Source organism: Aspergillus puulaauensis, chromosome 1 (genome assembly GCF_016861865.1).
Source record: "Aspergillus puulaauensis MK2 DNA, chromosome 1, nearly complete sequence".
Lineage (NCBI taxonomy): Eukaryota > Fungi > Ascomycota > Eurotiomycetes > Eurotiales > Aspergillaceae > Aspergillus > Aspergillus puulaauensis.
In genome coordinates this window covers 4,090,707-4,112,393 of record NC_054857.1, presented here as the reverse complement: position 1 = coordinate 4,112,393, position 21,687 = coordinate 4,090,707, and the positions used below count along the sequence as shown (strand labels likewise).

The following is a 21,687-nucleotide window of genomic DNA, read 5'->3' as shown; positions in this document are numbered from 1 at the left end:
GGGAGAGGCCTAGTCTGGTTGGCATATATAAGAGCAGGACTCTCTACCTCCATCAGACTGTCACTGTTAATTTGAGCGGCGCGGTTAGCCTGGGTTCACCTTCTCAGAATAAAGGGCGTTTTGGAAATTGGCGCATTTCGGGCTTTATATGGTTAGGCGCATGTAACCTCACTAGTTATACCAATATTTATAACCAATTCCACTTTTTTTAATTCGGTTAAAGGCCTATATTCCCTGAGAAGGGTGCATGTGCGATGTGCTGTCGGCGGACTCGCTGACAAACTGGGATCGGATCCTGGACTCCTCATGGGAACACTGCCCCTCCTTCTCGATATATCAATTGACAAAGAAATATTTTCACCTGCCAGCCTGAAGGGTGAAGTGACTGATCACAAGTGCTCCGTAGACAAAGAACCAAGGTGTCCGAGATCCATGTCCAGACTCCACCCTCATCCATTCTGGGAAAATTGATTGGGTGTTATTTCACGTGACGTCGCGCCGATTCGTGTTTCCCGGAAACCACTTTACGCGTGAAATACCCATTACGCGTCTTTCGACGACTCACCACCAGACATGACTATCACGAAGATGCAGGAGAGACTTCTCTCACGGTCATTAAGGGATATTCTGGGCCAATTTTCGAAATACGTATCCCTGCAGCGTATCAGAATGAACCAATCGCCACGACTAACCACTGGCACACTAACCTTGAGGTGCCTGACGAGAAGCCCGCCGTACGCTGCGATACCTCTCCGCCGTCAGGCTAACAGCGTAAATCGTTTTACCAAGCTCCTTCGCCTCCTTGATTTAAGACCCCCCTGAATTTCCTCTTCCCCCAGAATGCTTTCTCACCCTTTTGCTCCCTTTCACCCTCAGAGACCTGCAAAAACATCCTCAACATGCTGACGTCCAGGCGACACCACCAATCCCACTCAGACAGCCTTTCCTCCAAATACGGAACCTCAAAAGCTACTTTTCGCTCTAAGCGTCACACCAGGGATGCTTCAGTCGTGTCGAGACGCCATGAAAGGCGCCAAGTACCAGATAGCCCGCCAGATGGGAGGTAAGAAGCTTCAATTGCGTTGGATTATCAGCTAATTCATTGCATTCCACTATTTACCTCTCTTCTTTTGGACTAACGAACTTTTTTATGACACAGCTCTCTATCCTCGTCTGTAATCACCATTTGCGTCGGCCCAGACAGACGGCTTTTCGCCGCCCACAAGGAAATCCTCTGCGCTTCACCCTTTTTCGCAACCGCATGCTCCCGTGCCCAGACGCTTGACCCTTTCAACGGTCGGCGAATAGCCTTACCCGAAGAGCAACCGGAGGTATTCTCTTGCATCCTTGAGTACCTGTACAGGGGCGATTACTATCCCCGATTGATTCAAAATGAGCGGCGCGACACATGGGAGTTGGAGAATCCCAGGCTCGTGGACGGGCAAACCGACGGAGCTACACTCTTCCACCCAGCTGCTGGCGCGGAAATCCTGAAAGATACCATTGTTTAGTACGTACCACATAACGTTACTTCAGTTAATGACCTACTACCAAATCCCAAGAGCTAGAAACTGACCTCGATTTGTCTAATAGCTGTGCCGCAAACAAGTACGGCCTCGAGCACCTCAAACGCCTCTCCCTCGTGAAACAGGGCTTGCACACAGGTATTCAGTGCAGCACTATCCTTGCAAGTGCCCGTTACGCCTACGCCAACACACCGGACCACGAATCCAAGCTCCGAGCTCACTACCTCGCTCTTATCATCCGCAGTAGGTCCACCTTTAAGAGGAGCGGTACGATGCAAATGGAGATGGAAAAGGGTGGGAAATTATTCTTCGATCTTTTCGTGGCAATGTGTAACCACATGGTTTGTCCTCCAATCATGAACTCACTCTACCACATATGCTAACTGGTATCTTCTTGTGGTGTAGGATGACCTCGCGGCGCCGAGCACTAAGCCTTCCCTTGCCGGGTGATTGTACCCAACCATGTCGTTGTGATATCACGGTTTAACTGGTGTGATACGACACCAAGGTTGAGACTGTAGGATTTGATTGATGTTTATTTGAATGATTGATTGTTTAGCGCTCTGTTTCTTTGCTCTCCTGTTTATCTGCTCGGCGTTATAGCAAGTACTTTCGGGTCCCGTGTCTCCATTATCTATGCTCTACTCTGCTGTACTATATCCTGTTGGCCCGATTCAAAATGTGCTGCGTTAGGTTCTGGTAGTCTAGGTCAATGAATAATATGATTTGTTTCATTTGGGTTCTGTAGGTCCTTGACTCTTCCATCAACCCGTTGGAGCCTTTGTATCTTCTTCTTGAAAGGAGCTACGATATCAAAGGCCAACTAGCATTAGGTAATTCTGTGACAGGAATAAAAGAGCCCCCAGAGTATGTGACTGCCCATGTGTTAGCATGCTGCTATGATAGATGAGATACTAGGTTAAGAGTTTCTTGAGGCCAATCACGTACAGAGTCTGAAGAGGTGATCGAATACTCGGGCGATAGGTCAACCGAGCGGCGGCTTCGTTGACGGTTACTTGCAGAGGTGGTCATTTCTAGTGTCGAAACCAGTCATTGTCTGAGCCAACCTCATAAGCCCTCTTATTCTATACGTAATGCAATAATCGCTGGTAAACAGATTTAATAGTAATCGAAAATGACCATGATGCTAAACGCCTGTCCCCGGGAAGGCAGTGCCCCCTTTACTAAGGACAATCATGCCACGCTCGCGGGCGATATAACCCTTCGTGAGGCCCTATAAAATAACGAGTTAACACATGTCACTGTTATTGAGGTCTCTCGGGAGCTCACTTTGTAAATTAGATTTGACAGCAAGCATTCGACTTCGTCAATATCGACTCGGGTTCTTGCATCTGCGTGGGTACCAATGCGCAAGGCCGCTGCAAATTCGGCAACAGGTATCCTTGTCCGTCGGATCGGCGGCTGTCCCTCTTTAGATTCTTCGAAACCACCAGCTATGAAAACTTTCCTGAACAGGTTACGCAATGCTATATCACGCCCTCTTTCGAGTGGAAGGTAAATACGCTTCCTGACGAATTCTTCTTCGCCGGCAATCATTGCGGCGTCGAATCCGTGAAGATCACCTTTTCGGATACAATCGCATAGTGGACGAAATAGTCTTTCAAGACGCGGAAAGTCGTGCAGTAGCTTTTTGCTTGGTAGGGTATGTGTGTTGACGAGGTGGCAGGGAACGAGGTATGTTAATATTAACCTTCCCCATAGTCAGCATGGTAACACTGAGAGAGAGAGTGGTGCGGCTAACTCTCTATTCTTGATTGCACTATTATGGCAATAGTTCCACGCATATGCAAGATGCTCCTCGGCCTTTGTTTGGTAAGCTTTTGAAGTGCGATACTCATGCGTAACCTCTTACCTCGGCATAGTTCTCGTCCAGGAAAAATATGACTCCCACAAAATAGTTGAATGTGACAATATGTGATCTGGGATAAAGGTCTTTATCCGGCAGATCCTGCGACTGAGCGTTGAGTGCACGCAAAAGGTTCTTGGAAAGTCCGACGGCGTTGATCTGGAGGCCCGTAAGTTACTTCCTTCGGTAACTCCCACATTTTTACATACCTGGAAATACGTTTTAAATAGAAGGTTTGTCATATAGTAAACACCCCATTTTCGCGATTCTTCCTTAGGCGCTCTAATACCAATTGTAAGCAACCAACAACGCAACAAGGCACGGTTCGCATCTCACCTATCATTGAGACACAAGGTGAACATGCGGTTCAGGACCCGCGCCGCTTCCTCAGTTTTGGCATTTTCTCCGAAATCGGTTAACATTTCATCCTCGGAATATGCGAGGGATCCCTGAGACGAAGTCTCGGCGTCGGCCTTGGATGCGAAAGTCCGTAGGTATTTGCCAACAACATAGAGGCAAGGTATGGTCCAAATTTCCAGCCCAGGACTGGAGTAGGCCCTGATCAACAAATTCGCCACGTCTTTCCAACTGTCGAAAACCCGGACCCAGCTAGCACGCGAAGGAGACTCATCAAATTGAACGATCTCTCCAATTGCCTTCCAGTAAGCAGAAAGGATATCTACCCAGGCGTTGAGCTCTTGCTTTGGTATCCTCACACCACTGATATGAGAGAGATAGTATCGGAGGCTCGCGGATATCTGAGCGGCATTGGATATGTTGTAGAACGACTTCAATCGGTTGGGTTGCTCCGGCGTATCGACTGGGGTGAAGGCGGCTGCTAGGCGAGGACCAGACCCAAGTCTATGCCCTGCTTCAAGCTCTTTGAGAATAGAATCCATGGGGATTGATCGTGCGGTTCGTTGCCTAGTAGAATATCAGTTATTCAAAAGAGTCTGCATGCTTCGCGACTTTTGCGTTCTCCAAGTTCGTCCCCTCTTCGGAGCTATCCCGGCGTGAACCCACCTGCATCCAGATCTCTAAGGCAAGTGGGGAACAATTGGCAGCAAAAGCGGCATCGTCCAGTCCCACCAGCCACAGTGGCTGTAAATCACCAAAACGGGAATAGCGTTGCCGCCAAGCCCTTAGGTCGCTTAGATGAAGGGCGGCAACCCTAAACTCCCCCAATTTCACAAATCTTCCATTTTCGCGACTAGACAACCCGGCACACCTATATCGACAACTAATCGTCACAGCGTCAATAAAAGTGAGCCACCCCCTAATGAACTCTTGATATTAACCGAGGAAAACATAACTGACTGTTAATTTTTCTAGATGGGTGAGTTAAACAATTTCCCTGGTGCCCCATATCCCAGTGAATCGGCAATTTCCCACGACCGTTGAGCGACTCCTTTTCGCCCCGTCTATAATGTATCAATGCCCCCGAGACGTTTGGATAGAGAGATTACGGTCGACGAGGAGAATTATCAAGAAGAAAACAGGAGATCTTTGGAAAGAGGGGGGGATTTTTCAACAAGCAGTCCGCCCGCAGGTGTTACAACTTTTTCGTATCTTTTACCGACCGCTTGGACTTTTCTCTTCATCGTGCGGAACTAGTCGCCCGACAGCCGATTCACTGGGACATTATGGGATATTTTGCAAACGATGAGAGGAGGGAACTGACGATATATCATAGGGCGTCTCACCGAGTACCAGGTCATCGGGCGTCATCTGCCCACCGAGGCCAACCCCACGCCCAAGCTGTACCGCATGCGCATCTTCGCGCCTAACACCGTCGTCGCCAAGTCGCGGTTCTGGTACTTCCTGACCCAGCTCCGTAAGGTCAAGAAGGCCAACGGTGAGATCGTCAGCCTCAACGTGGTATGTTTCTATAGAAGCGGGTCGTGAAAGGAGCATTTTGGGTTAACAACACTTTCAGATCAACGAGAAGCGCCCCCTCAAGGTCAAGAACTTCGGTATCTGGCTTCGTTATGACTCTCGCTCCGGCACCCACAACATGTACAAGGAGTTCCGTGAGATGAGCCGAACCGATGCTGTCGAGTCTCTCTACCAGGACATGGCTGCCCGTCACCGTGCCCGCTTCGGTTCCATCCACGTATGTTAAATCCCTAGGTTTCGGCTCTCAAACATATCTAACGCTCAATTCCACACAGATCCTCAAGGTTGTTGAGATCGATAACGCCGACTCCATCCGCCGCCCCTACATCAAGCAGCTCCTCCAGAAGGACCTCAAGTTCCCTCTTCCCCACCGCTCCGCCAGCGGCAACAAGAAGATCTTCTCTTACTCTCGTCCTTCTACTTTCGCCTAGATGTGAGGTTTTGGGTTTATGGGAAAGGAGTGTGCGGATGAATGACTATGTAATGGCCATAGCATGCATGGAGGACACATGTTACGCGGGAATACCGGTGTATCTACAGCCCAATTGATGGGAAAGATGGTTTTATGTCTCTAGTCCTCTGCAAGCGACCTTTCAAGTTATATTCCAAAAAATAACGGGGTTTTCTTTTTGTTGTCACGAAACATTTCCTTCAATAGTTCCCGATATCCATGTAGTGCCGAGATTGATATGTCATCGGGTTACCTTTTGAAGGTTAAAGTCTTAAGCACGAGGCATTTCTTTCAGGTAGCTTGCGCGGGTAGTAAGTATAAACCGATCTGTATGTACAGCCCTTGAGGCTGATGAATTTTCTGAACTATCATTACAACCTTGTTCGGGCGTAAACCGGCAACCTTTGGATATCATTGAGCCTTTGGATTCTAACTGGGTCATTGATCATTTTTGCAACCCGGGTCCTCGTGGCAAAAGTCAATTTGGTTACTGCCGAGTGTCGACTGTCCTTTTGGATGCCAGCACTTGTTCAGGGTAATCTCGCCACGCTCCCACATCTACGAGTTCTCAATACCAGTAGTAAGGACAACCACGTAGTAAAATTTATAGGCACGGGTATACGGAGTACCTTATTCTTCTGGACCTGAGGAAAACCAATGAAGTAACAGGATGAGGTGATTGAATTGATTGATAATCCCTTGGCCAGGGACGGCGGTAGTATTACGTCACGTACGGGCGCCGGCGAACTCGGATTCCGCATTAACTGGACTCCATCCGACAGTCAACATTTATCTCCGACCACCTTTCTTATACCTTCCCCCGTCAGACCACCATAATTGAGCTTTTAGTATTGTGTATTATCCTGCGACAATGTTTTCTCGCTATGCTTTCCGCTGCGCTCAACCCTTGAGACAGGTAAGGCTTCCGCTACAGCAAACCTATGATTTTCTCTGGAATGTTTTCCCGACTTGTTAGCTGACCGGCTATGTCAGAGCGCCCGCCAATACTCTGCCGAAGCACCCAAGAGCAAGTCCCTTGCTCCTGTTTACCTGACTGTTGGTTTGGCAGGTCTTGGTGCTGGACTGTACCGCTACCAGTCCAGCGCTGCCACTGCAGAGGCTCCTAAGGAGCGAACCAAGGTTTTCACAGGCGGCGACCAAGGATGGGTTGGCCTCAAGCTGTCTGACGTTGAAGTTCTGAGCCACAACACCAAGAGACTACGTTTCGAATTCGAGGACAAGGAATCTGTCTCCGGTCTTCAAGTCGCCTGTGAGTTCTCCGGGCACGTGTATTGTAATTATCTCAACTAACATTTCTCATTTAGCTGCTCTCTTGACCAAGTTTACCCCTGCTGGTGAGAAGCCAGTTATTCGCCCTTACACACCCACTAGCGATGATGGTTCGTAGCCTTCCAACTGACACCTTGTTTCTCCGGTATATTCTCTAACCCTTCTTGCAGACCAGCCCGGCTACCTGGAGCTTGTTGTCAAGCAATACCCCAACGGCCCGATGTCTGAACACATCCACAGCTTGAACGTCGACCAGCGCCTGGAATTCAAGGGACCTCTTCCCAAGTACCCTTGGGAAACTAACAAGCACAACCACATCTGCTTGGTCGCTGGTGGAACCGGAATTACCCCCATGTACCAGCTGGCTCGTGAGATCTTCAAGAACCCCGATGACAAGACCAAGGTCACCCTGGTCTTTGGAAACGTCAAGGAGGAGGACATTCTTCTGAAGAAGGAGTTCCAGGACTTGGAGAACACCTACCCCCAGCGACTCCGCGCCTTCTATGTCCTTGACAACCCCCCTGAGGGCTGGACTGGCGGCAAGGGCTACATCAACAAGGAGCTTCTGAAGACCGTTCTTCCCGAGCCCAAGGAGGACAACATCAAGATCTTCGTTTGTGGCCCCCCTGGAATGTACAAGGCCATTAGCGGCGCCAAGGTCAGCCCCAAGGACCAGGGCGAACTCTCGGGTATCCTGCAGGAGCTGGGATACAGCAAGGACCAGGTCTACAAGTTCTAAGAAGGCCCTCTCTGGCATGATTTGCTGGTTACGCTGTCTAATTTGGCGACATGTTTCAAGCGAGTGCTATTTGCGAATCTGATTCCTGGCAAAGACACTTACACCTTGCTTGTATATCCAGCTAGAATTCTTAGCGGGCAGCCTACAGTGCACGCTACCATACATGATAGATATAGGAAGACAACTGTATTTCTACAACCATTTAAGCTCTCGAAGCATTATCATTCTATTTATGTGCCGAAGCACTGCACGGCCTGCGCCCCCGCTTTCTGGATGCTCCATAAGCTAGAGGCTGCGTAATGACCGAGCGACAACCCGGCGCTACGCCTTGCACCCAAGCGCCCTCCAACCCACCATTACCAACTTTCTTGGCCTGGGAGCTGTTGATCGCACACCATCATTAGTGTCGCATTCGTATTTCGTTTCATCTCGCATAATTTTAGAATGCGTAGACCAATCGTAGACTCATTCTGCTTACGACTTGATACTGGGGTGAATTCAGTGGCAGAAAGAGCATGCTGACATGCGAAAGCGCCCGCACACTTTATGGCAATACCTAGAAAATTATACCATATTCCAAGTCGCGAACGGACATGACATAATGCTAAGCAGTTTCAAAAGAGTATCTTCGCAATTGTGCCCGGCGCAGCCCCTACAAGTTTCGGTATCTGGTAGGCTTCGGTTGGCGGGTGAAGACCCCCGCAGTGCGGCCACTGCAGTGGCAGGAGTGCTAGCAATGCTGGCAGCTGCAGGCTTACAGCCTAGAAACTCTGCTGCGAATGTACTTATGCGCTCTAATTTATGTTGGTCTTTATGTTGGAGGGGGAAAGAAAATTATGGTGCATTACGAGCTACTTAGTACTTCTATTTTTCATACCTATGTATGGGAATTTGGGAAGTTGTCCATGTGCTGAAAATGATCCATGGATTGTTTGCTTGGAATCGTGGGCGTTCGAGGTCATAATGATGGCGTACACTGGCCAGCGGCAGCGCAAACCGGCGCCCAAGCTGGCGCCCCGGTGGCCGGGTAAGCAGCACCAGCTGAGGCTTCCTGTTCCACAGCCTCCGTGAACGAAGGATGGGTGCCAGCGGCAGTCTTCACCGCTGGAGGCAGTACCTAGTGGTTGCTGGCTCTGTTGCTGGCAGTGGTGGCCTCCTTGGGCACAAAAGCACAGTGCTCCGGGTTGTGCTCCGCCAGGTATTTAGTGGACTCGCGGCCCCTTCCTCGCCCAGCCGGCGAGCGAAAAATCTTCTCTTTTCCCAATCCCCCCGAAACCGCCGACTCCGCCCCCCAAGTTTTGTTTTGGGCTTGCTCCCTCCCCCCCCTGCCGCTCCCAACAACTTGCGCTCCCATTCTTTCTTTCCTTCGGCGCATTACTATTCAATTACCAGCACACCGGTTGTTCAACATGCCTAAGAACGACCCCAAGACTGTTACCGTCAACGTTGAGGAGTTCACTAGGACTCGCGATAGTGTAAGTTTGTCTCTCTTCGTTCTCAAGCTCAGCGGAGCTCCCGCGCGCGCGTTTGTAAACAACAAACCCGGCGACGCCCATCCCATGTCGCTATCGCCATTATTCCCCCATCAAGCTCCATACTCTATTCCCCTCTTGGCCGCCGGTTCTTTCCTTCTCCAAGAGGACAAGCAAGTCTACAGAGGAACAGCCCACATCCATTTTCGCGTCCTCATCTTGTACTTTCGCGCGACCGCATCACATCGCTTTCCCCACCTGGGCTCATTTGTTCCCCTCACTCTTGTCGCGCGTTTGCACTCCATAATTAATCGGTTTTACTTTTGCGACTCACATGGCCTTGCGCTTCCTTCTAACACACACGTAGGTTCTTGCCAGCATCGCGCAATTGCAGTCCGCTGCCTTTGAACTGTCGCGCGCATATATTAACCATAGCAACGCGGTTCTTGGTGAAGAAAACTCCAATGTTGATTTCACAACAATCACCAATGCACTCACCGCGAGTCTCAAGGAGGCTGGCTTAGTCGGCGCGCCTATCTCAGGTGCCGGTGGCGAGCCAGGCCCTGGCGAAAAGAGGAAGCGCAAGCGCACTGACCCCAATGCGCCCAAGCGAACTCTGACTCCGTTCTTCCTGTACATGCACCACAACCGGCGTCATATCGCAGAAGAGCTAGGGTCCGATGCGAAGCCCAAGGAAGTCTCGAATGAAGGGACTAGGCGCTGGGCTGAGATGCCCGAGTCCCAGAAAGAGGTATGCAGTTTTGCGTCCTTCTTGAATTTGGTGGTAGGAGACTGTGACTTACACGCGTATTTAGGTTTGGAAAAAGCTCTATGCAGACAACCTGGCGACCTACAGGGAGAAGGTGGCAGCGTACAAGGCTGGTCTCCCTTACGATCATGACGACAACGATAAGGCTGCCGACCAACTGCACCTAGACGTTGCTGCTGCCGAAGGGTCTGGCGATGAAGACGAAGAAAGCGAGGATGAGGAGGAAGAGGAAGAGTCCTCCCCTGAACCAGCCAAGGAACCTACACCTCCCCCTCCCACCAAGCGTCGCCGCAGTGAGGGCAAGCCGAAGGAGGCCTCTTCTCCTGTTACCGAAAAGAAGCCCCGAAACAAGTCACCGGAAAAGAAGAAGCGTGCTCCTGCCAAGAAAGACAAGGAGACGCCGCGCAAGACCGCTCCTGCCGAGACGGGGAAACAGACCAAGAAGAAGCGTAAGAGCGAGGTCGGCAATGACGAGTAAGGCGGGTATCGCAGCGCGGAGAGTTGAATAGTTCTAGGAGCCATTTGTGGATATGTCGAGTATTATGGAGTTGGATTTGCTGCATTCTTGTTTTCGCTGCTTTGCTTTGGTGTCTGATGTTTCTTTCCTGTAGTAGTTTCTGGCACCTTTGCCGTGGTACATTTGCAATGAGAACTGGATACAGGAGCTGGAATTCCAATTGAGGTCCGTGTAGGAACACGCCAGCCGAGCACTCCGCCCCCAGCGTGGCCCGAGCTATATAACCAAGGGCCAGAATAAGTGTTTGTCAACGGGATGAAATTGTAAATCTAAAGTAAAGCTTCATAGGCCGGAATGGATCCTTATCAGGGCGCCCGTGACCTTATCTCCCAGCAACCCCACCACAGGAAGACGAATTTCCCCGGGCTTCCACTGCCACTAGAGCGTCGTCTTAAATTCTTCACCGAAATCCGAAGGGCTTCAGCGTTTGCGTTCCTTTTTCTTTCCCTGGATGCGCAGGCTGGGCTTTCCAGGAGGAAAACAAGCCCTAATATAGCCATCACTACTTGCCTAACCCCCTCTAATCCTTTTATCAGCATTTACTTTGGACTGGAACACTACTGTCTTTGATTGGCCGCTTTGTCTCCAGTGCGCGTCTGGGCATTTTGTGATTCGCAGTCCAACAGTCACAGAAAAGAGAAAATCCCCCATATCTACAGTTCAACTACCAAGGTAGCCTGGGCTATCCAGGGCGCAGTTCCAAGATGCACCTTATTCCAAAGGAGGTATGTCGTTGCAGAGGCTGCAGAATGGTTGATGTCGATTTTGATTTTTGCTTGGCGGCGGGACCTTTTTTCGCTGACAGTTTGGCTCCGCATGCATAGCTCGATAAGCTCGCGATCTCGCAGTTGGGTTTCTTGGCTCAACGGCGACTGGCACGTGGTGTGCGACTCAACCATGCTGAGGCTGCAGTACGTTGTACTCCGATATTATTCTACGGGGCGGAAATAGACTCGATTCTCGGAGAATTTATGTTCTTGGGAACTTCCCTGCTAACGCCAGACTAGGCCTTGATCTCGTCCAATCTTCACGAGGTATATGGACCTTGGCATCGCATCCGTTGACCCAAACCTGTACTAATGACCTATATATTTAGTTAATCCGGGATGGACACTACTCGGTTGCTGATCTCATGTCCATCGGTAAGACCATGCTCGGTCGCCGGCACGTGCTACCATCAGTCCCTTCAACATTAGTCGAACTACAAGTTGAAGGCACCTTCAGGACAGGTACTTATCTAGTCACCGTCCACCACCCCATTAGCTCCGATGATGGAGACCTTGAAAAGGCTCTCTACGGAAGTTTCCTCCCAATACCACCGGGAGACTCATTCCCGGATCCCAATCCGGATGAGTACCTACCTGAGAAGGTCCCTGGCGCAGTGATCCCCGTGAAAAACGCGCGAATCACACTGAACGAGGGGCGAAAACGAATCAGGCTCAAGGTAATGAGCAAAGGTGATCGACCGATCCAGGTCGGCTCACATTATCATTTCATCGAGGTCAATCCGCAGTTGCATTTTGATCGCATCCGCGCGTATGGGTTCCGGCTTGATATTCCTGCAGGTACATCTGTTCGATTTGAGCCTGGTGACACGAAGACCGTCACCCTTGTGGAGATTGGAGGCCATAAAGTCATTAAAGGAGGCAATTTCCTTGCTTCAGGGGTTGTTGACCTTGGCCGCACGGATGAGATCGTACAGCGCTTGCAAACTGCTGGGTTTGCGCATGTTCCTGAGCCTGGTGCGGATAGTGCTCTAGTTGCGCCTTTCACGCTAGAAAGAGAAGCATATGCCCGTTTGTTTGGCCCTACTACTGGGGATATGATTCGACTGGGCACTACCAACCTTTGGGTTAAGGTTGAGAAGGATTATACCTATTATGGAGACGAGTGCTCGTTCGGCGGTGGTAAAAGTATCCGCGAGGGCATGGGCCAGGCCGCAGGAAAGTCTACGAAGGAGTGTCTGGATACAGTGATCACAAACGCTATTATTATTGATTGGTCCGGTATCTACAAAGCAGACATTGGTATCAGTGATGGCACTATTGTCGGTATTGGCAAGTCAGGGAACCCGGACGTCATGGATGGTGTCCATCCGAGCATGGTGATCGGTTCATCAACAGATGTGATTGCGGGAGAAAACAAAATCATCACGGCGGGAGGCTTCGACACCCATATTCATTTCATCTGTCCTCAGCAGGCACAGGAGGCACTTGCCACCGGGATCACAACATTCCTAGGAGGAGGAACTGGCCCGTCAACCGGGACAAACGCAACAACCTGCACCCCAGGGCCAACGCATATGCGCCAGATGATCCAGGCGTGCGATCAGATCCCCATCAACATCGGTATCACCGGAAAAGGAAACGACAGTGGTGGAGTGAGCATCGAAGAGCAAATCATCGCAGGAGCAGCCGGTCTGAAGCTTCACGAAGATTGGGGTTCTACACCAGCCGCCATCGATACCTGCCTCGACGTTTGCGACAAATATGATGTACAATGCATGATCCACACCGACACCCTAAACGAATCTGGTTTTGTGGAACAAACCATAGAGGCCTTCAAGAACCGCACAATCCACACTTACCACACCGAAGGCGCCGGCGGTGGCCACGCCCCAGACATCATTTCCGTAGTCGAGCACCCCAACGTACTCCCCAGCAGCACAAACCCTACCCGCCCATTCACAATGAACACCCTCGACGAACACCTCGACATGCTCATGGTCTGCCACCACTTATCCAAGAACATCCCCGAGGATGTCGCCTTCGCCGAAAGCCGAATCCGCGCCGAGACAATCGCCGCCGAAGACGTCCTCCATGATCTCGGCGCCATTAGCATGATGTCTTCAGATTCCCAAGCCATGGGCCGCTGCGGTGAAGTAATCCTCCGGACATGGAACACGGCACACAAGAACAAGGAGCAGCGAGGCCCACTGCCAGAGGACGAAGGCACCGGCGCAGACAACTTCCGTGTTAAGCGCTACATCAGCAAGTATACCATCAACCCGGCTATTGCGCAGGGCATGTCCCATCTCATCGGGAGTGTTGAAGTCGGCAAGCTTGCGGACCTGGTCATCTGGTCCCCCAACTACTTCGGTACCAAGCCAACTCAGATATTGAAGAGTGGAATGATTGCAGCTTCCATGATGGTATGTTTGCTTAACAAAACCTTCCCATACTTCTCATCTTCTTAGAACTAACCAACCACTCAACCAGGGCGATCCCAACGGCTCAATTCCCACAATCCAACCTGTCATCATGCGGCCGCAATTCGGTGTATGTATTCCTCCTCGCCGAAACAGTTAAACAAAGAAGAGAACTAACCACATCACCCCGAACAGGCCTACCTCCCCAGCACGTCCGTAATGTTCGTCTCCCAAACCTCCATCGACACAAACACAGTCCAAAACTACGGACTCAAGAAGCGCATCGAGGCAGTCAAGCAGTGTCGCAATATCGGCAAAAACGATATGAAGTTCAACAACACGATGCCGAAGATGAAGGTCGACCCGGAGAGTTATCGCGTCGAGGCAGACGGGGAACTTTGCACTGCGGAGCCGGCGGAGTGGTTGCCGCTGACGCAGGATTATTTTGTTTATTAGAGAGATTTTGTTATAATTGGGTTGGTTATGGTTTTGATGATATATATAATGATTTTCTATAGCGAAGTGGAGCGGTTATGTATATATCTATGGATGTTAATATGTATATATGTCTCTATACATATTTTCTATCAGTGATCAACAGAATACTAATTACTAGAGTACGCAGAAGAAAGGTCCAAATGGCGAGTATGTATTGCCACAGTATTGATCTATAGATTCATTTCATATCGGACATATCAAAAGAGGGGTCGAATTCCCGTTGGCTTCATTTCATTCTTTACAGCTTGGAAGTGCCCTCCTCGCGGCCCTGGAGGTTAGAGTGGGGGTTTCGGACCGGTCGAGTAACGGCGTAGAAGGCGAATCCTGAGGACTTGGTTGAGAACTGGAAGGTCAATGTTAGCGATATGCTCAGATAAGGTAAAAAGAGAAAAAGAGGTCGCAATTGACAACATACCTTAACCTTCGATCCAACGTGGAAGAAGGCAAAGTCTCCTGGGACTAGATGGTGTGTGATTCCGGTAGCCTCATCCTGTACGAAGAAAACAGTAGTAGTCAGCATATCATATACATGTTGAGGTAGAATGATCCGGGTTTGCGGAAGGGACATACCAAGACATCAATCTGTCCGTTCAGGACATACTTCGTCTCCTCAAAGTTGTAGTGCGCAGGTCTCTGAGGTCCAGCCTCGATCTTGTAGAACCCGGACGTAACATAAGCAGGCGACTCAGTCTTGGTGCGGATTGAGTGGAAGTCTGCCGTTATTGCGTTCTCGCCCTGGGGGAGGGGGATGAACTCGTGGCCGGCGCCTTTGATGACGGTGAGAGGGACGAGGTTGGACATTTTGCTTGTGGTTTTTGCTTTGCTTTGTTGCTGGTTAGAGACAATTGGAAAGGAAGAAAGAGTTCAGCCAGAGATGAGGTTATGCATTCACTCATTAATATAGTATATGAGCAATTGTATTTCCCGCGGGCAAGTCGGACGCATTCCCGGCGTATAGTGACGATCTCGCCGTGTTGCTTAACCTGATGAGGGGAAGAAACCCCCGGCTGCAGCTCCCGACGAGGAGAAATTCGGAGAGGCACCCGGTATCCCCACTATCCGTGTTGAGGGCATCCCCGCAATTGGACCGGAATCGCGTGCTATAAGCTGGCCAGGCCCTCAACGAGATGCTCTTAGTCTTACGTTACTCAGTGCCTCACGCTAAGAAAGATAAAGCATGGGGAGCGGGGAAGACTCCCCTCATTCATCAATACGGACCACTCTGGAACATATAAGAGAAGAATGGAAAGATTTATTTTGGTCTATCGGTGTGGACAAGGGCCAGAACATTGAGAGCTGCAGGGCAATGTTCACTAAAGAAGAGAATGCTCGCTGCGAAGAGGGGGGGCAGCTCTCATTCATTAATATGGACAAGGGCGAATCCTCAGGAGCTTACATTAGGAGTGAATATAACTAATGTGTTCTTAGCTACTTAGCGCAAGCATTTCCACAAATTGGCCCACACAGCTTGAACACGTACGAGTTTATAGTTCAACTTCCTCCTCTGTGTGATTATTGCCCGCTGAAGTAAGAGACATTGCTGCCCACGCATCATAACTATCTTCTCTTGCTGCGGCATATGCCACCATCCGATTCCGAATGGACGACTCCCGTCGGACAAAGGGTCGTGGTTGGGCTGCTGAGCTACAACCCGCGCTTGTTTCAGGACCTGGATGTTCATGCTCGCGAATGTAGTACTCGTCGCTTATGAAATCATGCTCGACTTCTTGAGCTTGTTGGTTCTGGCTTTGCGAAGCGAATGCGGATGAGGATACCGTGTGTTGGCTGGAGGGCTGTGGGGTTGTTTGGTGTTCGGTGTTCGTATCGGAATAATCAGTGTTCATGACCACGTCCACCTCTGTGATTAGGTTTTCTTCATGGAAAGAACGTGCCTCTCCCCGCTGGAAAGTTGTCGTAGACTGAGAATTTTCAGTATTAGGTTCGTTGACTGCCGTCGCTTGGGAAGATTTGTCGAGGGCCACCTCGGGCAGTTGCGTTTCTGGCATAGATAGGCCCTGGTGAGAAATTTCCCTGTCTGTTGGCCATGAGGATGGAAGGGGCCCGAGAAGAAAGTCTTCGTGTTGGGATTTCTCGTCATCATGGAGGAGGTGCCATGCTTGACGGATGGTATTCCGCCTCACCTTCGCGGTTTCCGGACTAAGGGAGGGGATTTTAAGAGAGTCGTTATTTGGTGTGTTAGTGGAATTTTCAATTATTTCCAACGTTTGTGGGGTCGGTTGCGGCGGCCCTTTAGACAAAGGTGATGGTGGAGGTGATGAGGTGGCAGGAGGTCTGGATGTAGAGGTTTCCGAGGCGGATGGACGACCACAAGTCACCTCGGCTAGAGAACCCCTTGATTCTGCAACTGCTCGAAGAGAAGATTGTGAGGCTTGCGAAATACCGTTATTGTCAGTTGTAGCCGATGACTGCTGGGTTGATTGGGTCGAAGATGTGGCGTCATGCCTTCTTCTTTTCCTAGGGGGTTCGCCATTTTTCGTGGCGGTTATTTCACGCATGTATTGGTCGTGGGTAAACACGCTGTCGGAGCAGAGGTGGCCAAATAGGCTCTGCATAGAAATGTCTTCATCCCAATCAAGAGGATCCACTGTACAGGGGTAAACATCCCGAGGTTTCAAAGTACGCAGCAGCTCACACAGCTCGGCGTAAGAGGAATGGCGAGAGTAGGGAAAGTTCTATGGTTCCGTTAGTAAGTAGTATAGCAGCGGATATGCAATGCAACACATACAATACTTCTTGGGAGAGGCTTCCCGGTTCCCTCCAGGATTTTAGTCGATGGTTTCAAATCCCCAGGGGTTGTAGACTCTTCACCCAAGCGACCACGGCTAAGCATACTCACGAGCTCATCTAGTGGCATTTCGTGAGCGTCTTTCAATCCATAGCTGTCGAGCGATAGTGTCTTGCTTTTGGACTTGAATGCTTTGAAGAGAGCTTCCCTTGCCTTGAAAAGAGCCTGTGGATCATGTATCTTTTCGCTACAGAGCTCTTCTAGTTTGACAAGTGAGGATTGATCAGGAAGCTCCAGTTCGTGGATCTGGTATAAATTACCTAATCCACCTCCAGTTCCCACCTCGGGAACATCGGAGCCGTCCGCGGTTCGGCTTACAATTGGTGTTACATAGACAGTGTTCTTTGAAGACGCGACGGGGCAATGAACTCCTGGTTCGCAGCTGTGGATACGAGACCGCTCATCTTCGCTCAGACAGCCAGGTATGAACCTATTACCGAGTTCGAACCCACAAAGAGAAGGTGCTTCAGTAGCCCCGCTGCCTTCTCTGCAGGAAGCTGAAACAGATTTATACAGGCCGATTTGATATCGATCTACGTGGATCTGGACTTGTAAGCTAGAAGAAGACAAATCGGAATTTGTACTTACCTTAGATTTTAGGGCAGCCGCGAGTGCCACCCAAACCTCTTCATAACCAAACGTCCACGCACGGAAGTAGAATAGGGTGTTTTCTGGATACGGTTCTAGCTTGCCTAAAAGCTCGGCGATGCCATCGGCTTTTGTTGGAAAGGTACGGAATGTGTGACCTGTGTGAGCAAATGTAGTATCTAGATATACCTTATCCAACCGCTTGTTTCCCAAAGTATATGGGATCATAACTGGGTGTCGAACGATACCATCGATCCACCATGGTTCCGCTATCATTCATCAGTTACAGATATTGGGGTTCAAGGAGAGAGAGCATACCGCGTATATCACCGGTGTACAGAATAGATTTTCCATCGCCTTCAATGAGAAACATCACAGCGCCAGTGCAGTGGTTTGCGTCTAGAAGGGTGACTCTGATAGAGAGCCTGGGGGTCAGATCGATCTCTGTTGGTGTATTCAAAGGAACGGGTCTCTACGCCGAGTTAAAATAAACGATGAAACCATATGTGATTTAGATTCCCTACCAGAAGTTTCGACAAATGCTTGTAATGCAGCCTTCTGGATTCAAGGACGCCATTATTGAAATTCATTCGATGGGGATATTTCTCAATCCGCAGAAGCAACTCCATCAAAATGTTAGCGAGCAGATCCAGACACTTGGACATTGAAATACCTCTCTGGTAGCCACCGAGCAATAAATGAAGGGGGCTCTGAAGGACTCAAGTCCTTGAAGGTGGTCGCTATGGGCATGGCTGAGGAAGCAGGCCAGAGGAGGTGGCCGCTCTGGATTTTTGCGGAAGTAATCGACTAATAACCATTTCAACATTAACCCGCGGCATTTCACTTTAGTAGAAGCAGTAGCCTAAACCCACTAGTGATGAAAGGAAATTCTGGGAATTTGGCTTGTCAGCAGCTTGCAACGAAGGTACCCGGACACTTTAAGTACCTTGGACGATTCCATCAAAGGTCGACATCGGTGATATTTGATGGCTGATAATTATGGGGTATTTGGGAGCTACAGGCGGTCATGTTATCGTATAGATAAGGTGTACGGCTTCTCCTGATGAAGGTGACGATACAAAGTGGATGGTGATGAAGGAAGTTGTTTGCGTTTGGTGAAGAAAGCTGGCTGCACGTGACGGCCACCGCACTGAGTATATTTTTTGAAGTCTTCAACTGACGGACATAAAATTTTAATCGAAGCCAAGTTTGCATCGCGATGATATGATTGATCATTGTGGCGGGCTACAGCATCACTAGGATTTATTTCTCGTGGCAAATATAGTAGTCGCAGCCACACCTGAGACATCTACTCGGAGTAGGTCAGATCGCAGCCTAGAACCTCGCATTGATTGGAGCATTCCACACATTTGCATTGACAAGTCGGAGCGTCTGTTGAGGTCTTGACGAGCGGGCGAGACCTCGGCCTTTTTCTGTTCGTGCTAGTTATCAGGGCTGAACACAGAGCCTATCATGCTCTCCCGCTGCATTCCCTCATTGAAGTACCTACATGGCCCCCCCGGCGTAGCGCCCGGGCGAGACAACCTTGAACAGTTGGGCTGTCGTTGACCAAGTGGCCATGCAGCTAGCCTCCGCGAAACGAGTGGACGCAAGACCCGCTGGCCAACGCACTGCAATCGATGGGTTTGATGGTGCATACGATTATTAGGTGGACAACTCGACCATCGCTGGATCCAGCTGCTGTCGCATGCGAAGGTGGCTAGCTCACCCCCAGCAACGCTCCAGTGCTCCACGCAAGTACGCTGATGAGCTGGTCACTTGTATGCGTGGTCAGCCGACTTGGAGGCAAGTCGCCTTATAAAACCTGTCGCTCCCTCGCCTCCCTCGCCTTCGTCCGCTTTGTTCCCTTGTTTTGGATTTGAAACCCGATCGACTGTCCAGACTCCACCCACGGCCCAGCGTATCATTGACCATGGACGCAGTGTTTTCACTTTCAGGCTTCTAGATAAACGGACGGCGCTGACCTTGGACCTAACGCCAGCGACGGTTTGGAAACCTAGCTTGTGGTGCATCACATTCACCAACACCCAGTTAATAATCCAGTGCTCAGCAGTTGAGAGTTGATCCGCGGGTTTTATCTACCTTGGGCAAAGTGGAAGTCCTTATAGTTCCTCGCAATCCCCGCGGCAGCACCGAGTCGCAGCTCCTTGTTTTGGTTTTCGACGGACTTCAATCCGCCCTCACAACGCCGAAGCTTATCCATCCATGAGATGTGATTGCTGGACTCTCGCTCATTCGACGTTCTGATTGTGCCATAATTCCAGTTTTTGATACATATCTACTCCCTCGCCTGGCTCCCATTGTGCGGGGAGTTAAGGCTACCTTCGTGCGACAAGGACCACGCCCATCATTGTTTCTGAATTTCAACTATTGATCGACGGCCTCCAGAAGGTTACTATTACCTCCAAACTTACAAAGGTCCCTCTTATTGCCCGCTTCCGCAACCAGGAGTGGCACGAGCCAGCTATTGCCCGATCTCGCCTCCTTTCTGATTCCTTTGTCATTCAACTTGTTTCTTCCAGCTCTCTTTCGCTCAGTTCCAGTGCAAACTGCTCAGCCTTTTCATCGGACTGGCCTAAAATTAGCAGGTCGGCTGCCCTTCTCCACATTATAATAAGAGCCTTGGGGAACGAGCGATCCATTATTGGGCCTTATCTTATAATCTCCCTTTCGCCTTACCTGCACCCGATATTCGTACCCCTAAGTTGGCTTGTTGCGAATTCGACTGCTGCCTTCACCTATCAAGTCCATCAGTAACACTTTTTTTTCGTCTTCACAATGCACAAACCATCTCTGGCTCAAATAGTACATCGAGCAACTTTCCCACGTCAGCGCACCAGCGACCCAGCAACATTTGCCGCCCATATCGCGCTTAACCTGGTCCCGGAGGTACGCATCGAGACATCCACCTTCTATGGATCGCTAGACAGCGTGGAAGCCCAATACCCTGGCTTGGACTACTCCTATGGCCCGCATCGCATGAGGTTGAGCCGTTTCCCATGGCATCGCAAATTATTCAGAGTCTTTGACGAGCTTGGTCTGTCAGAGAAAGAGATAGGCTCACTATGTCGTTGGGAAGGTACCAAGTCCGCGCGACAACGCTACGAAAAGGAGGAAGGTGTGAAGGTCCGTGACACCACCGCTGATGCGATCCGACCTGCATCGCCATCGCCACTTCCATCTGTCGTAATCCATGTTGAGGATGGCCCGGAGCCAATTCGCGAAACAAAGGCTAGAGCTGCGACATACGAGGAGGCAGAGATTCCGAATGGCGCAATGGATGATCGGGGCGTCGACTGTGAGTTGCAGCTACAGGAGAGTGAGGATTCCAGCGACGAGGAGATGGAGAGCTGCGGGGTGGAACTGAACCATCGCCTTCTTGCTGCAACAGCGGCAAGAGAACGGGGTGCCAATGTACCATTGGATGAGGACTGGGAGCAGTGGCTTAAGGAAGCAGGAGAGCGTGGCAGTTACACGGACGTTTTAAATGCGATCCGTAGAGGCCAGCCGTTGAACTTCCTGTACGACCTTCCCGCCTCGATACCCCAAACGGGTAGAACTTCGATCCAACATTCTGTATCGTTTTCTGAACCGCTGAACACGTCAATGCCATCTCGCTTGCTTTCTACCAGCGCCGGTATTCGCCGACCCCCTCAAACACCTGCAAGGGCCGCACGGTAGGAGGTGTTTTATGGGCTTTCCTCCATTGGACTCGGCTAACATGACTGCATATTCTTGCTTTTTCCGCCCACATCTTCTTCTTTGGCGCGCATATATGGCGTTTGAGTGGCAGTCTCTCTTTTCCATCATTTTATTATTAATTTTTTCACCTGCGGGCTGCTTTCTCGCCATATAGATCTCCTAGTTGTTTATGCGATGTTGGCTGTGAGCTTTACCCAATACCCCGGTGCGTTCTTAGCAGTCCTTCCGCGTTTGAACCAAGTCTCGTGTGGTTACTGGGAGTTTAGAACTTGGATATTCCGTCAACATGTTTCTAGGCAAAAAAATTGCGATGGTTTTAATATTGGAATTTTAAAATATCTTATGAGTTGTGCTTTGTTTAGTCTTTGGTTGTAGTGTGGAGTTGATCGGCCTTGGG

At 50.1% G+C, this 21,687-nt stretch overlaps 9 protein-coding genes across 9 annotated transcripts; 6 read left to right on the top strand and 3 right to left on the bottom strand.

Moving 5' to 3' along the window:
* Positions 1-899: 899 nt before the first annotated feature.
* Positions 900-1,976, top strand: APUU_11628A (BTB/POZ domain-containing protein; the record flags this gene model as incomplete). Its single annotated transcript, XM_041697739.1, has 4 exons — positions 900-1,063; positions 1,160-1,510; positions 1,594-1,867; positions 1,932-1,976. 4 exons carry the CDS (start codon positions 900-902, stop codon positions 1,974-1,976), a joined length of 834 nt encoding a protein of 277 aa, XP_041550994.1.
* Positions 1,977-2,673: 697 nt separating this feature from the next.
* csn12 lies at positions 2,674-4,292 on the bottom strand (the record flags this gene model as incomplete). Its single annotated transcript, XM_041697738.1, has 6 exons — positions 2,674-2,760; positions 2,817-3,237; positions 3,289-3,350; positions 3,400-3,552; positions 3,603-3,675; positions 3,730-4,292. 6 exons carry the CDS (start codon positions 4,290-4,292, stop codon positions 2,674-2,676), a joined length of 1,359 nt encoding a protein of 452 aa, XP_041550993.1.
* Positions 4,293-4,725: 433 nt separating this feature from the next.
* On the top strand, positions 4,726-5,720 carry RPL20 (60S ribosomal protein eL20; the record flags this gene model as incomplete). Its single annotated transcript, XM_041697737.1, has 4 exons — positions 4,726-4,729; positions 5,087-5,271; positions 5,330-5,506; positions 5,565-5,720. 4 exons carry the CDS (start codon positions 4,726-4,728, stop codon positions 5,718-5,720), a joined length of 522 nt encoding a protein of 173 aa, XP_041550992.1.
* An 891-nt stretch (positions 5,721-6,611) lies between these two features.
* On the top strand, positions 6,612-7,769 carry MCR1 (cytochrome b5 reductase family protein; the record flags this gene model as incomplete). The annotated part of the gene is made up of 4 exons (XM_041697736.1): positions 6,612-6,656; positions 6,734-7,010; positions 7,066-7,140; positions 7,201-7,769. 4 exons carry the CDS (start codon positions 6,612-6,614, stop codon positions 7,767-7,769), a joined length of 966 nt encoding a protein of 321 aa, XP_041550991.1.
* A 1,409-nt stretch (positions 7,770-9,178) lies between these two features.
* Positions 9,179-10,488, top strand: APUU_11624A (uncharacterized protein; the record flags this gene model as incomplete). The annotated part of the gene is made up of 3 exons (XM_041697735.1): positions 9,179-9,244; positions 9,609-9,992; positions 10,057-10,488. 3 exons carry the CDS (start codon positions 9,179-9,181, stop codon positions 10,486-10,488), a joined length of 882 nt encoding a protein of 293 aa, XP_041550990.1.
* Positions 10,489-11,231: 743 nt separating this feature from the next.
* URE1_1 (urease Ure) lies at positions 11,232-14,131 on the top strand (the record flags this gene model as incomplete). The annotated part of the gene is made up of 6 exons (XM_041697734.1): positions 11,232-11,252; positions 11,352-11,438; positions 11,535-11,561; positions 11,624-13,678; positions 13,746-13,805; positions 13,871-14,131. The coding sequence occupies 6 exons, from the start codon at positions 11,232-11,234 to the stop codon at positions 14,129-14,131; spliced, it is 2,511 nt and encodes an 836-aa protein (XP_041550989.1).
* A 280-nt stretch (positions 14,132-14,411) lies between these two features.
* On the bottom strand, positions 14,412-14,974 carry APUU_11622S (uncharacterized protein; the record flags this gene model as incomplete). Its single annotated transcript, XM_041697733.1, has 3 exons — positions 14,412-14,516; positions 14,589-14,663; positions 14,744-14,974. 3 exons carry the CDS (start codon positions 14,972-14,974, stop codon positions 14,412-14,414), a joined length of 411 nt encoding a protein of 136 aa, XP_041550988.1.
* A 683-nt stretch (positions 14,975-15,657) lies between these two features.
* On the bottom strand, positions 15,658-18,541 carry APUU_11621S (putative DNA repair protein; the record flags this gene model as incomplete). The annotated part of the gene is made up of 8 exons (XM_041697732.1): positions 15,658-16,866; positions 16,920-17,522; positions 17,568-17,836; positions 17,886-18,039; positions 18,092-18,190; positions 18,241-18,374; positions 18,440-18,457; positions 18,514-18,541. 8 exons carry the CDS (start codon positions 18,539-18,541, stop codon positions 15,658-15,660), a joined length of 2,514 nt encoding a protein of 837 aa, XP_041550987.1.
* A 1,825-nt stretch (positions 18,542-20,366) lies between these two features.
* APUU_11620A (uncharacterized protein) lies at positions 20,367-21,269 on the top strand (the record flags this gene model as incomplete). Its single annotated transcript, XM_041697731.1, has 1 exon — positions 20,367-21,269. One exon carries the CDS (start codon positions 20,367-20,369, stop codon positions 21,267-21,269), a length of 903 nt encoding a protein of 300 aa, XP_041550986.1.
* Between the last annotated feature and the right edge of the window lie 418 nt (positions 21,270-21,687).